This window comes from Pieris rapae, chromosome 4 (assembly GCF_905147795.1).
Source record: "Pieris rapae chromosome 4, ilPieRapa1.1, whole genome shotgun sequence".
Lineage (NCBI taxonomy): Eukaryota > Metazoa > Arthropoda > Insecta > Lepidoptera > Pieridae > Pieris > Pieris rapae.
The window spans coordinates 6863965-6878240 of NC_059512.1; the positions used below are offsets into that span (position 1 = coordinate 6863965).

The 14276-nt window shown below is 33.9% G+C and overlaps 3 protein-coding genes across 4 annotated transcripts; all 3 read left to right on the forward strand.

Moving 5' to 3' along the window:
• Positions 1-555: 555 nt before the first annotated feature.
• LOC111003012 (ATP-dependent RNA helicase p62) lies at positions 556-4570 on the forward strand. 2 transcript variants are annotated; one of them, XR_002600565.2, is made up of 6 exons: positions 556-666; positions 810-882; positions 1462-2478; positions 2652-2890; positions 3000-3492; positions 3650-3815. XR_002600565.2 is itself a non-coding variant. In XM_022273339.2 (6 exons), coding segments are annotated over exons 2-6 (1608 nt in total). In that variant the 5' UTR covers positions 558-666; positions 810-880; the 3' UTR covers positions 4243-4570. The 2 variants fall into 2 exon arrangements, 1 of the variants encoding a protein (XP_022129031.2); XM_022273339.2 differs by lacking the exon at positions 3000-3492 and adding an exon at positions 4072-4570 and having other exon boundaries at positions 558-666; positions 3650-3828.
• A 2640-nt stretch (positions 4571-7210) lies between these two features.
• Positions 7211-9956, forward strand: LOC111003063 (ATP-dependent RNA helicase p62). Its single transcript, XM_022273423.2, has 5 exons — positions 7211-7443; positions 7518-8432; positions 8588-8820; positions 8890-9068; positions 9690-9956. The coding sequence occupies exons 1-5, from the start codon at positions 7391-7393 to the stop codon at positions 9843-9845; spliced, it is 1536 nt and encodes a 511-aa protein (XP_022129115.2). The 5' UTR covers positions 7211-7390; the 3' UTR covers positions 9846-9956.
• A 738-nt stretch (positions 9957-10694) lies between these two features.
• On the forward strand, positions 10695-14168 carry LOC111003080. Its single transcript, XM_022273441.2, has 6 exons — positions 10695-10916; positions 11226-11393; positions 11716-11928; positions 12118-12273; positions 13116-13269; positions 13597-14168. The coding sequence occupies exons 1-6, from the start codon at positions 10839-10841 to the stop codon at positions 13767-13769; spliced, it is 942 nt and encodes a 313-aa protein (XP_022129133.2). The 5' UTR covers positions 10695-10838; the 3' UTR covers positions 13770-14168.
• Positions 14169-14276: the final 108 nt, after the last annotated feature.

A 14276-nucleotide genomic window follows, 5' to 3' on the forward strand; every position in this document is an offset into this window, starting at 1 on the left:
CAGGCCAGTCTTAATAAGGTGGAATTAATATTTTTTTTCAAATGCTTTGTTAATTATTGCATGGTTTGCTTATTGCTACCATAGTTTATAATAAAATAGTTTTATAGTTTTTAATATTTTGGATTTTCTTTATTTAAACTAAAATCGTTCTCTACTATTAAATAAACTGAATAGACATGATACTTTCGAAAACTAGACTATAACTAAACTATATTTATATATATTAGAGACTACAATATACATACTATACTATAGACTATAACTAACTATACTTTCAATAAGGTGAACCAATTTTGATTATTTGAATTTGGTCCAGTTCTGATAATTTGAAGGCGGTTTAGTTTTTTACTATAAATATAATTTTGTAATACCTATTTGTGAGTGTTACAGATTTGTGCTAAAAACATGTACAAATTTAATTTACCAGAAAGTAACAATAAACATTAAGCACTCGTTTTATTCAGTTTTACCTACCTTACCCTCTTCATTCCACTCAAAAAAGTACGTAGATCTACGAACTTTTCTTAAACAATTATTACTAAAACTACGTAATATTCAAAATCCGGTTGGCAACACTAGGGGTATGTCGCCGAAACCATATGGCAACACAAATCACCAGGCATTCATATTTCATTGATCGTTCTCTTTCGTAAAGCAGCGGTCAAGGTAAGTCGTGTCCAAGTGTTTCCAGCTAAGCACACAAGTGCTTACAAGTGAATTTATCTTAGTGCTATATTAATTGTTGAGATATTTCACAATTAATTAACTAAGTCAATGTGCTGTTATTTACCAATATCATTATTTTATAGGTTGACCCTGCTATAAAATTGAGAAGACATCTTTCTTTATCAAGATCATCATTTCATAAAATTACCACATAATGTAAGTAACATTTTTATTTTTATATCTATGTTCTTTTAGTATTTATCTTTCTTTATACCAGCTATAATTTGTTATTTTAATTTAAAGTTAACCTTCACTTAATTTTTGATTAGTCCGTACTGCTAATCTATTGTCACTTTAAAATTACGTGGATCTTGTACTGATTGATTTCCGGGCCTGTGTAACATGTTATTTGATGATATGAATGCTTTCGTAGTTTTCAAACTTGGTATTCCACCCGCTGAAAGAAAATCAATACTAACAAGTAACACCATCTACAACCGCCATCTTGTTTCGACTGATAAATTTTTCACGCCCGCATGGCTAATGCGTAAGGGAGCACGTTTTGGTGCATGAAATGTCTATAATTCGTTTATTGGGTGGCTTTTTTATTAACACACGTAAATTTCTAGACAATTTCCCAAATAAACCTCAAAATTCTCACCGTATTTTAATTCGGCATTTTAATGCCCTTTGACACATATGTGGTTCTTAATTTTTTTAATACACCACGTGGCAGTATTAATTTGACATAGTTTTGATAGTACATATTAATTTAACGCCTTTTTATCGTAACAGGTCTGGAAATTGGAATAATAACCGTGGTGGTAGCGGTGGTTCCAAATTTGGAGGAGGAGGCGGAGGAAGATTCGGAAATAATGGCGGCGGCGGCGGAAGATTTGGAGGCGGCGGTGGTGGCGGCGGTAGAAAAGAATTTTCAGGTGGTCAAAATATGCGAAAACCTAACTGGGATTCCATGTCACTGCAGCCTTTTAACAAGGACTTCTACAACCCCGCACCTACTATACTTAACAGATCAGCTTACGAAGTTGAGGAATACAGAAATGAACATGAAATCACCATAAGTGGTGTAAGCGTTCCAAACCCAATACAAAATTTTGATGAGGCCAATTTCCCAGACTATGTTCTACAGAGCATAAAAAACTCGGGGTACAAAGATCCAACTCCAATTCAAGCACAAGGCTGGCCCATTGCTATGTCAGGCAAAAACTTAGTTGGAATAGCCCAAACTGGGTCGGGAAAAACATTAGCTTATATTTTACCAGCTATTGTACATATAAATAATCAACCACCTATTAGGAGAGGTGATGGTCCTATAGCTCTTGTTTTGGCACCTACACGTGAACTGGCTCAACAGATTCAACAAGTTGCAACTGATTTTGGAAATGCTGCATATGTCAGAAACACGTGTATTTTTGGTGGAGCCCCAAAGAGAGAACAAGCACGTGACCTGGAGCGTGGTGTTGAAATTGTCATCGCCACACCTGGTAGGTTAATTGATTTCCTTGACAGAGGAACCACAAACCTCCAACGTTGCACATACCTTGTTCTTGATGAAGCTGACCGTATGTTGGACATGGGTTTTGAACCTCAAATTAGGAAAATCATTGAACAAATTCGCCCAGACCGACAAACATTAATGTGGTCAGCAACATGGCCTAAAGAAGTCAAGAAGCTGGCTGAAGATTATCTTGGTGACTATATGCAAATCAACGTTGGATCAATGCAGCTGTCTGCTAATCACAATATTCTTCAAATAATTGATGTTTGTCAAGAACATGAAAAAGAAAACAAGTAAGTATTTCTCTATTATTGGTTATTCTGAAATTTTACCATAGTGATGATTTATATCCTAATGATTCCATGATTAAACTAATTTTCATACCTCTAAGAAGATCTGAAAGCTTTATCACTTATTGCTATTTTATGCACTTGTTACAAAAGTTTTAAGTCTGTTTTTTTCACAGATTAAATACACTTCTTCAAGAAATTGGAGAAAGTCAAGACCCTGGATCAAAAACTATCATATTTGTTGAAACTAAAAGAAAAGTGGAAAATATAACTAGAAATATTAGACGCTATGGATGGCCAGCAGTTTGTATGCATGGGGATAAAACTCAACAAGAGAGAGATGATGTACTGAGGCAATTCAAACAAGGCAGAGCTAGCATTCTGGTTGCTACTGATGTTGCTGCTAGAGGACTTGGTGAGTTTCTTTACTTGTATATAATTTTATTTTTATGTTTTGTATTCAATTATATATTATATTATACAATTATATATTTTAATAAAAATGGTTTGTTTTATATTTTCAGAGGCACTGGCGGAAAGTTATTGTGTTCTATTTGATTACTGTCCAAAATTTATGGATATGTTACTGCACTGGATATGTAGCTAAGACATCTTTCTGATGCAGTTGATAGTTTTATGCAGAATGCAATAACTCGTCACTTTAAAGGTGCCTCAAAAGTGCCTTTCACTGAGTGGACCCGAGGCCGGAAAGCTGGATAGTATGTCCGTCCATTCGGATACACTTGACAGTTCAAGAAAACCTGGTGATGCACATGAGATAACATTTGCAAAGATAAAAAATTAATGAAGTGCATTGTTGAAAAACTTGACCAAAAGTTGAAGTATCGGCAGGAGGTCAAGGGTTTTCTGTTTCGGCCACATGGAGATTTTCGAGGGGCGATTGAGTTTGAGATACCATCATATAAGTTTGCGCCCTTAAGAAATACTCCTGGGTTCTGAGTGAGAGGCAAAATAAATACTTGTATTTCTTCTACCCATGTTGTGTAACTCATTCATGTAAGTAATGTTGAGTTGCCATTGATAGGATTGTTATATAAAGTTTAAGACAGATTTTATTATTATAATACAAATAACTATATTAATACTAAATCTGTACTGAGCTTTCTTGTCTCTTATTTGACATAACGGTTTCTAATAAGTTATTTATTTGCAGATGTGGATGGTATTAAGTATGTTATTAACTTTGACTATCCTAACTCATCTGAAGATTACATTCACCGAATTGGAAGAACTGGTAGATCGAAATCAAAAGGAACTTCTTACGCATTTTTCACACCATCAAATTCGAGACAAGCCAAAGATCTTGTATCTGTCCTACAGGAAGCAAACCAGGTAAGTTGTAATAACAAAAAGACTTTCCTCATACCTTTGGCATGGGTACGTTTTTCAATAGCGTGACATGAATGCAAGTATGAGGTACATTAACACAGCTACATGCCTTCGGTGTCCACATACTGTTTATCTGGATCCCATCCTCAGATGCTGTTACATTTAAGTTCCTACAAAATGTTAAACAATACTTCCTGATGAAAAAAAATAGTAACTGAATTAATATGGCTAAACTTGTTATTTTAGATGATCAGCCCCCAACTTCAGTCAATGGCGGATAGATGTGGAGGTGGTGGTGGTGGATGGAACAGAAGTAGGTTTGGCGGTGGCAGCAGAGGTGGTACCTTTAAGAGAGGTGGAAATTTCGGTAGAAGTAATGGCTCCAACGGTTCCCACAAAAAATTTAATGACTATTGATGAAGTAGAATAATTTTAAGTAGCTAATCCTCATTATTAAGTGTATGTAATTCTATTTAATGTGTGAAACTGAAGTAAATGTCTGAAATGCAATTGCTCTAATTGATTAAAATGTGTGGTGATTGTTTAGTACAAGTGTACAGGTGCTGTAGCATCTGCAGTTTATTTTTACTTGTTGCTCTGTGATAATTTTGTGAGGACGAGCTAATTTTAAGTTTTGTACCTACTTCAACCGATTTGTTCAATTTTTTGTTTTCTACTGTAAAGAATAAACCTTACAGGCTGTCATTCCAATCTGAAAAGAAATAAAATAATATAATGGTATGAATACATTTGTTTTATTCAGGAAACTGTCTTATAAAATAACCAGAGCCATTAGGATGATCCAGGCTTCATGCTACTTAAAAAAACGGTACATATTATATAGGGATTTTAAAGTTTAAAAGATACTTTATGTTTAGACCTTGAAAGATTCATCATTGAACTTAAATGTGTAATTAATACCTATTATATCCTAACTATATTTTGTTTACAAACAACAGCATATTTTTTAACCCTTAGACCTGAACTATATTTTATCAAAAATAGTATGAACAATAATTGGAAAAAAATATCTTCATCAAATATCACTAGATGAACTTGACACTGGATTTTCCCTTGCATCCCACAGCTTTACACCTAGTCCCAGTTCCATCGTCATGTGTAGGGAAATGCCCAACACCGTCACGAGAAATTTCTACTGCAGGGCGATTCTCTCCTGGCCTTGGTATAATTTGCATCGTTGATCTACTACTGCTAGTTGTTTGACCTCTTGGCGATAGAAAATTTATCTTGTAGCACCAAACTGTCAGCCAAGCGACGGCGAAAGTAAAGCAAAGTAATTCGTTGTTCTTTTGCTGTGTCTAATAAGTCGTTATCCGTTGGGTATTCTCGATATATCTGAACTCCAGATGCATGAAATATACGCAGAGTAAATATTTTTTATTTTATAAATATTCTGTAATAGCTCATACGTTGGTCTAATAAATCAACGCCACCCATTGCATGATTATAGCGCTTTACGACCTCTTGTCGCTCAACCTTAATATTACTTAAATAAATAAATTACTTATATCGCTTCTCTTTATTACACTCGCCATCTCTTTAATAAGTCCTTATCACCTATACCAACAAAATTGGAAGCCAGGTGGGTAATCTTATTGTCCAACCACTTCACAACAGTTACAAATCTCTCTCTGCATACTTCTTGAGAAAAACCCCCAGTCTTCTTATTTGTTTCCCTGTTACTTTAAAACGGTGGTTTAACAAATCTGTAAACACTGCATACGGCCACAATACCCTTTTGTTTTAGAATTTGTAGTAAATGGTATCATGAAAAATTATAATCAAAGTAAAGCTCATGACCCTGGCTATCTCTAATTCTCTTTGCGAGATATACATCTATCGAAGCACCATAGCCAATCTTTTTTACAATATTATTGTCAAGTTCTGAAGAGGAGGTCTGGTAAAGACTAAAAAAAATAGGCTTGGCCATATTTACCACATTAAAAAAAAAAGATTCTAAACATAATCATAACCATTCCGAGGTTTAGGAGGAGAATGAGGTTTTAAGAATACTGTCTTTTTATATGAGGGATTAGTAGAATTATAACGAGATACAGACTTCGCTGTGGAAGAATATGCGGGTTTTGGTACTTCTGGAATTGTTGAGCTTAATGCATCTGCGTATGCAGAGGCTTAATAGAAGGAAGATATTTACTGGCTTCGGCATAAGACATGCCGCTCTGAGCCATTTTAACTTTGATTTCTGTCTGGAGTCTGATGGACATGATTTATCTGTTGCTGAAGATGACCCTTCGACTTCACACATCACACAGTATAGAAGATCTTCATGAGACCTGTCACATGACGTACCTGCAAGTTGACCTCATCAACACTTGTAACATATTGAAGTCTTAGATCGACATTGAATTTGGGTATGACGATGACCATAACGGCAACATTTAAAACATTGTATGGTTTTTACGGTCCTTTTTCTTCCTATACGCTTTACAATTCCGGGAATAATATTATCAAATTTATTCAATTTAAAAAAAATCCCAAAAGTTATAGGATGGAGAACGGTCCCGTCGTAAGGTGAACTTTGTATACGTTGAACACATTGTATTAAATAAGGGGAAGCATCAGTAGGAACATATTCAGTACGGCCAATCATATTGGAGTCTGTATTGATAACTGTAGCTTTGGTGTTATTAGAATTTTCCTTGTAAGTTATTGATGTTGATGGTTGAGAGTGTGAAATATTATTATTTTGCGGGTGTAGAGATAACGTGGATTGAGATATAAGTTTAGGAGTAACTTTTTTTTTAAATATTGACACATCTTCCACATTGCATAATCTTTCGCACTGACAGTAATCACCGCTTAAACCACTACCTTCCTTTTTCTTAATTTTTGTACACTGCCGACAAAGGCGCAAATAATGTGTTCCTTCCGACTTCCGTCACCTGCCTGAGATGAAGCGGACAATCCGTATCAATTTTATCATATTCATCTTGCGAATAAACAGATACATTAGATCCCACAGGGAGATTCAGGCCAACATGGCCATTATCACCCCGACCTATATCGGAGGGCTCGTTCAAACAATATTTACAAAAATTACAAAACTTACCGACTACACGGTGATACTATACACAAATATAATATAAAGGTTACATATTATAATACAAATATTAAAACTACCTGCTTATCTTCTGCATTTTAACTTGTAAAATTAAATTAAATTTACCGCGCTTTTTCCCCTATTTTATTTAAAAAACTGTAATAGTTATATAAAATATTTGAGCTCTTGAAATTTATACAATAATCCATTTCCATTCCTAATCGGTGGTTTAAAAAAACTTAATTCAATAATATATACGACATTAGAAACTCGAGTTGGCTGGCAATATTAATTTTGAATTGTAAAACTAAGTAATCTGTGACACAGTGGATTGGGTTATGGTTAAACTTGTAAGTTGTAACCTTAATCATTTTCAGAAGCAACTATTTAAAATAAAATGTCACCTATCTAAGAAATCGACTTCTGAGTGTAAACAATTGTAATAGTGTGCTGCTTTACAATAAATAAGTAAAAATAAACATCATGGCTCATACCTTGGCAAGAAATATTTTGAGGCAAAATCATTTCTCAATTCTGTAAGTATTTTTATTTTTTACTTTATTAATGTTCATGCTTTAATACAAATTAATGAAATATTTTCTTATTTTAGATGGTGTCCCAGCGTGAAGAACTTTACAACTTTCAAACACATAATTCAGTCTGCAATATCGTGTGACCATGCTGTCTCAAAATTCACCTCAAATCAAAATCGAATCTTTATAAAAAATAGATTTTATGCAACTAACGTAGCACAGAAAACAGATGAAGAGTACATTATTGAAAATAAGATAACTATTCTTGGTGAAGATATACCCAGTCCTTTTCGAGATATAGATAGCTGTGGATTTCCAGACTACATAAAAAAATTGCTGAAAGAGCAAGGCATTACAACTCCAACTGTAATACAATCTCAAGGATGGCCAATTGCATTGGCAGGTAAAAATTTTGTAGGCATTGCACAAACCGGAACTGGTAAAACTTTAGCTTATCTCTTACCAGCAGTTGTTCATTTGAAGGAAACTGAAGGTAGACGGGGTAGGGGCCCAAGAGTGTTAATTGTAGCCCCAACAAGGGAGCTGGCCCGTCAGATTGAAGAAGTTGCAAAACAATTTCAAAAGTCTTTAGGAATTCGCTCTTTGTGTATTTACGGTGGTGTCAGCCGCAGTAGACAGGCAGAAGAGCTTAAGTATGGTGTTGACATATTAATAGCAACACCTGGACGACTTAATGATTTCATTGATAGTAAAGTTACCAATCTGTCAAGATGTAACTATGTTGTATTGGATGAAGCTGACAGAATGTTGGATATGGGTTTTGAGCCACAAATCAGAAAAGCACTTGAGGGGGTACCCTATGAAAGACAAATACTAATGTTCTCGGCTACATGGCCTAAAGAAGTCCAATATCTTGCAAAAGATTATTTAGGAAAATTTGTTCAAGTTAATGTGGGATCAACTGACTTAACAGCAAACCATAATATTAAGCAGAATTTCTATGTACTTGAACACGAACAAAAAATGGATAAGTAAGTCATCATAATGTATGTTCTTCTTTTGTTTAAGCAGGAGTAATTACAGAATTATCATAATATCAATAGAATAATCGTAGTTAACAATCCCAATTTTCAGAAAGAATGGTCTGGAGTATGAGTTTATGTTTTACATCATTTTATTGTTTCAGGCTGAAACAAATAATGCATGACATATCTGGTCAAGGTTTTGGTAAAATTCTTGTATTTACAAACACTAAGAGGTTTGTGGATAATTTGACACTCTCATTGAGAAGAAATAAATGGCCTGCAGTAGGTATTCATGGTGATAAGTCACAGGCACAGAGGGATGTTATAATCAATAAATTCAGAAGTGGTACAACCAATATTCTGGTTGCTACAGATGTGGCTGCCAGAGGATTAGGTGGGTCTACGTTTTTTTCAATTGACTAGACAAGTTTGAACAAAATAACAATATTACGGACTTTTTCAGACGTTGATGGAATTACGCATGTGATCAACTATGATTTCCCAAATACTTCAGAAGATTATATTCACCGAATAGGGCGGACTGGCCGTTCACAAAATAAAGGTGTTTCTTACACATTCCTTACGACTGAAGAAGGACGTCATGCCCACAACATTATAGCTGTTTTAAAAGAAGCCAAGCAGGTAATAGCTTAGGATAATTTATTTGACATAGGAGTGGAACATTTAAAATTAAAAAATCAGTTAGAAATTGAATTTCTTCTATCTAAATAGTATTTTGGTTTTGGAATGCCAGTTTTCTTTTATTTTAATTATGTTTTACTTTGTATGGCCATCATATGATAAATAATAAGTAACTTAAAACAATTACAACAAATATTTCTTTATTTATTAGTACTATAGTAGTTTTTTAAATAAATATATAAAATACTATCAAACTTGGCCAAGCCTTGCTGTGGCTAAGGTTTTTATTATATTACATAGTAGTGTAATGTTTAGTTGTAAGCTATTCAAGGGAAACTGTAGGAGAACTGATGTGAAAGGTAGTTAGCTTATGTGAAACGTTGGTACTTCTAACACAGCGCGATCTGTTAGAATTGTATAAAATAATAAACAAATATTTGCAATAAAATAAAATTGCGACTATAATTAAAGATCTAAGCTATCCTATCTCTTAAGTTGGACCAGACTGCTCATGGTGCGCCAATTTAATTTAAAATCGATTGAGTAGTCTAGGAGTCCATCGCGGACAAACATCGTGATAGGAGATTTTTATATATATTAAGATGTATATTATTTTTTCAGGAAGTTCCAGAGGAGTTAGAGTTTTTAGCAAGAGATTTCAGCAACATGAAAAATATCAATTCTCAAATGAAGCAAAAACCAAAACCAAGGAATTATAATTTTAGAAATAATAGAAATAATAGATGGAATAAGTATGAGAGAAATAATTACTATTAACATTTGAACAAATTCTTTAGACTAAATTTATTTGCTTTAGGTGAATACTGTGATCAATACAACCTTGTAGATAATAATATTATACTTTAAAAATAAACTTAGTAAAGTTTGCTGGATTTTTTATTACTTTATTACTAGAAAAAAAAAGAATTTTTACGTCATCACCCAGACTATGTATTCTCTCTCTTTAATCGGCAGCACACGTCTGAGCGTCATGGCCAGCAATGAAGCATCTATAGCGGACTATCTGCTTCCATCGGTTTCTGTCTTCCCTTATGACAGTGTATAGTTTTGAAGACAATGAGTCTTTCACTTGATCGGTCCATCTGGTTGGTCACGTGATCTTTTTCCTTCTGTGTTACCAACCACGATTTGTAGTATTCTGAGCATTCGCCGCCAGCATCACATCTCGAAGGCATCGATCCTTTGTTTTTCTCGAGCCCACTCCATACAGGAAGATAGGGAACACTAGAGCCCGTATCAGTCTTATTTTAGTTTTGATACCAATTCCTCTTTTCTTCAAGATGTTGCCTAAACGTGTCATGGCATCCTTAGCCATGCCGAATCGTCTTTTTATTTTCCGGGACAGAACTGCCTTCGTGGGAGATCTGGGATACAAGATATATAAAGCGGTCTACGATATTAATGCAAGTGGCACATGAAAGCTTTCCGGCTTTCCACTAACATCAGTTTAGTCTTTGTTCTGTTCACCGCGAGGCCTATGTTCCTACTTTCTAGCTCGAGTCTTAGTTCTTCCATATCTTCCATCGATGTTGCCAGAAGAACTGTGACAATGTAGTACATAGTTATAATTAAATTTGATCACAACAATCAGTGACAATCTAAATGTCTTATTTACATTATCTAGGGACTATGACAAAAATTATGATTAATCTGTGTAACCAGTTGCCATGGCAACAGCATTCTTGAGTTTAAGTTTACATTGCATAACATGGTAATATTTCATATAAAATAATGTAAATATATATCGATATGGCAGCATTGCTACCAGATTTAGATATTAGGACTGTTCTAAATGTTGTGGAGGAAAATTATGAAAAACAAAATTTGGTAAGTACTTACTTATTTAATTTACTCGTATACTTGTTTTCAAAGTTATTTAATAGGTAATATTCATAACTCTTGGTTGGTAATTGTTACAAATGGCTATAAGAAACAGCAAAGGCATTTGTTACTTATAATCTGATACATTTCTTTAATTTTATATTTATGGAAGACCCAAGTTATTCCTCTCAGATTAAGAGTCGAGGATTACCGCTAAATATTATCTGTGGTTATATAGATTGATTATAGATATTGTGATTATGATAGATTTCTTTCGGTGTTATAAAGTATTTAACTATTATTAATCAACTTCAGAAAACATTTGCAATACGCATGATATATGCCGGAGAACATTGTCTACCAAAGGATGAAATAATAAAGCAATTCGAACGAACGATACACGATGTGAATTCCACCTATTGCGAAATTAATGTTCATGGCTTATTACTGGTTTACGACAGTTACTTTGTACATATAGTTGAGGTTGGTGGAACTTAAAATAACTATAAATAAAAAAAAAGTTAATTATAGGCATGGGCTACGGAAACTATTCCTGGCAATGCCGGGGGCGCGTACTAATTTGCTCAGAAATTATATACTTAATATTATTGTGCTAATTACCTACAAATATATCCAGTTTAAGACTGACCGAATTCATAAGAGGGTCATCCATAATTTGTTATTATTGTTTAGCTTAAATTATTCTTATCAATATTAAAAGAATCGGTAGAACTTCGACCCACTTTACTGACCGAACTTATTGTTTCTTACTTAGGATCTAATTAATTATTCGTTTATCACTTAGGGCTCAGAAGACACAGTGCACAGGCATTTAAGGTTCCTTTTTAAACGTGAAGTGAAATGGATAGAATATATGAAAAAACAGGACCAAGAAGCAGCCGATGTTGATGATGAGGAAATGGAAGGAATAAAACTACTGGAGGAGCCCTCTGAACCAGTAGAGAGAAAAATGTTTAAGCGATTGAAAATGTTGATTGTCTATCATTCTATAACAGCGGTTAGTAGATTCTTGAGTGTGTTTAATTGATAATTTTTGTACCGTAAAATAATTTTGCAGTAACAATGCTTTAAATTATTATTTGGTTATTTGATGTATAATTTTTATTTATATTATTATATAAGACACACTAGAACATCAGTTACTGGTGGAATATATATCTAACTTTTTATAGTCAATGTTTTGTAGCGTTTATTTGACGATTGGCGTGCAATAACGGCGCGCCCACCTTCGCTTGTCGGCAAACTAGACGTGTTCGGCCCTCTAGCGGAACACGTTGAACAATTACGAATTTGTCTTGACAAAATAAAGAAATTGTGTGCCCTTGCGCAAGACGATGAAGAGGTGAGGTTGATCTTAATTCACTTAGATGTTTAATTACTTTGATTAACTTAATGTAGGATGATCTTAATTATCATCATAATTGATAAAGTACGTTTGAATTTACTTACATAAATGAAGTGGAATGTATACTTTTTTAATTAGTCTAATTGGACCGATACCGACCAGATACTGCTACGTGCTTTATTAACCAACATATAATGCATTCCATCTCTGGCTATATTTATTTAAGAGTATATTTTAATTTTTTATTATAAATAGCCTGTAAATTTGTTTAAGAATGGGACGAAATTAGCTTACGCTACGCTGTCACGTGATCATTTTCATACTAATTCGTTTGGCTATAGCGGCTGTTCAAGTATTACGTAAATCTCCCTCCCTAAAGGTCTCTCTTTCCCCCGGTAGGGTTCATTGAGTTTCTTATTTGGTAATTACGTCAACAGTAATTATTTAATTTTTTACACATATTACCGACGCTTTGTCTATGCCTGAAAACGAAATGCATTTTTGAGGATTTCTAGAAAAATTGATACGTACTGATTTTTGAGAGCTTTACTTATTTGCTGATAAGGGTGGGAGGATAAATAGCAGTAAATGTGAGTGCGTACTTGAACGGCCCATTATTGGGTCACGCCTCTGTTTAGTCTCAATGTTGTGTAGTTTGTGTCCACACTATTAAACACTTTTTAGTTTATAACCTATGTATTAATAATTAATAATAATTAACAAAATACATGAAGCAGTAGTTATTATATAAAACTGACACGGTGAAAATTATTCGATGATAAACGATGAAATAACCAAGCGTGGTGGCTAAAGAAATTGCCAAAATATCACTTTTTCAGCTCTCCTTCACGGGTCTCAGCGCAAATGACCCAAAAATGGAGGCGTTGCCAGAGATTACGCTGTTGGATTTCTTACTTGCGTCACACCATATACTGGATCTTCGTCACGTCGTTTATTTGCATCGACGGGTTGATGATTACGCCTTCTATTTCGGTGATTATATTAAATAATTGAAAACCGACATTTAAAAAAAATTTACAGTTCTTTAAAAAAAATTTATTCAAATGTTACTTCGATATTCTTGAGTTTAGTTCATCATGGAGCGGAGCACGTTTTCAGTTTTATATGTCAAAATTTATTATTAATTGATTTTATCTATATGTATAATTTGTATTCTTTGTATGAATAGTATCGATAAGATTTTTTTTAAGTTTTAAGATGTACATGGTTTATACGAAATGGCCTCATTGAATTAACCATTGAAACTATATAATCCATTATCCATTAGAAACAGTAAAAAGTAATAAAATTTATTTACAGAAAAAGTGTGGCCGCTACCAACGCACTTTACGCCAAAACTCTTGTACAAGTTAAAGGTAGACGATTCGTTTGTGGAACCATTACCAGTAATGCCTTGGGAGCTTGTGAAGAAAGAAGTCGCAGAAGACGAAGAAAGAGAAGAACAACAGAGTGGTAGTTCGTCTAGTGATTAATGTTTAATATGTATATCATATCTGTGATTTAAAAATAACTGTCATGAAATAAAAATTAGTCTGCGGACTCCCAATTTATAGTTGGCGTGTGGTTAAAAAACAAAGTTTGATAAATGCTAATGCTTAGTTTGGTGGTCTTAGAAGCGTAATTCTGTTTTCAACACAACCTCGTAAAAGTTCAAGTCCAAGGGAGCTTTTCAAAAATTTGTTAATACATAGAATGTAATAGGCATCACTGAAAAGTTGCTGAGTTATACTTGACACTCTTTAGTATTTAGTGATGAAAATAATTGCATGTAAATAAAGATAAAGTTTTCTTAAGCTTATTAACTCGCTAACTAGAATATTTTCACAAAATGATCATGTCTATTTGCGATTTTTAATAAAACTTTTACGTAACTAGTTGTTTTATTAAATATCAAAATGAAATAAAATTTAGCAGTTAGTTTTTGTTTGGTTCGGCTGAAAAGTTGGGTCGATACAGCACAGTAACCAGTTTCCATAGGG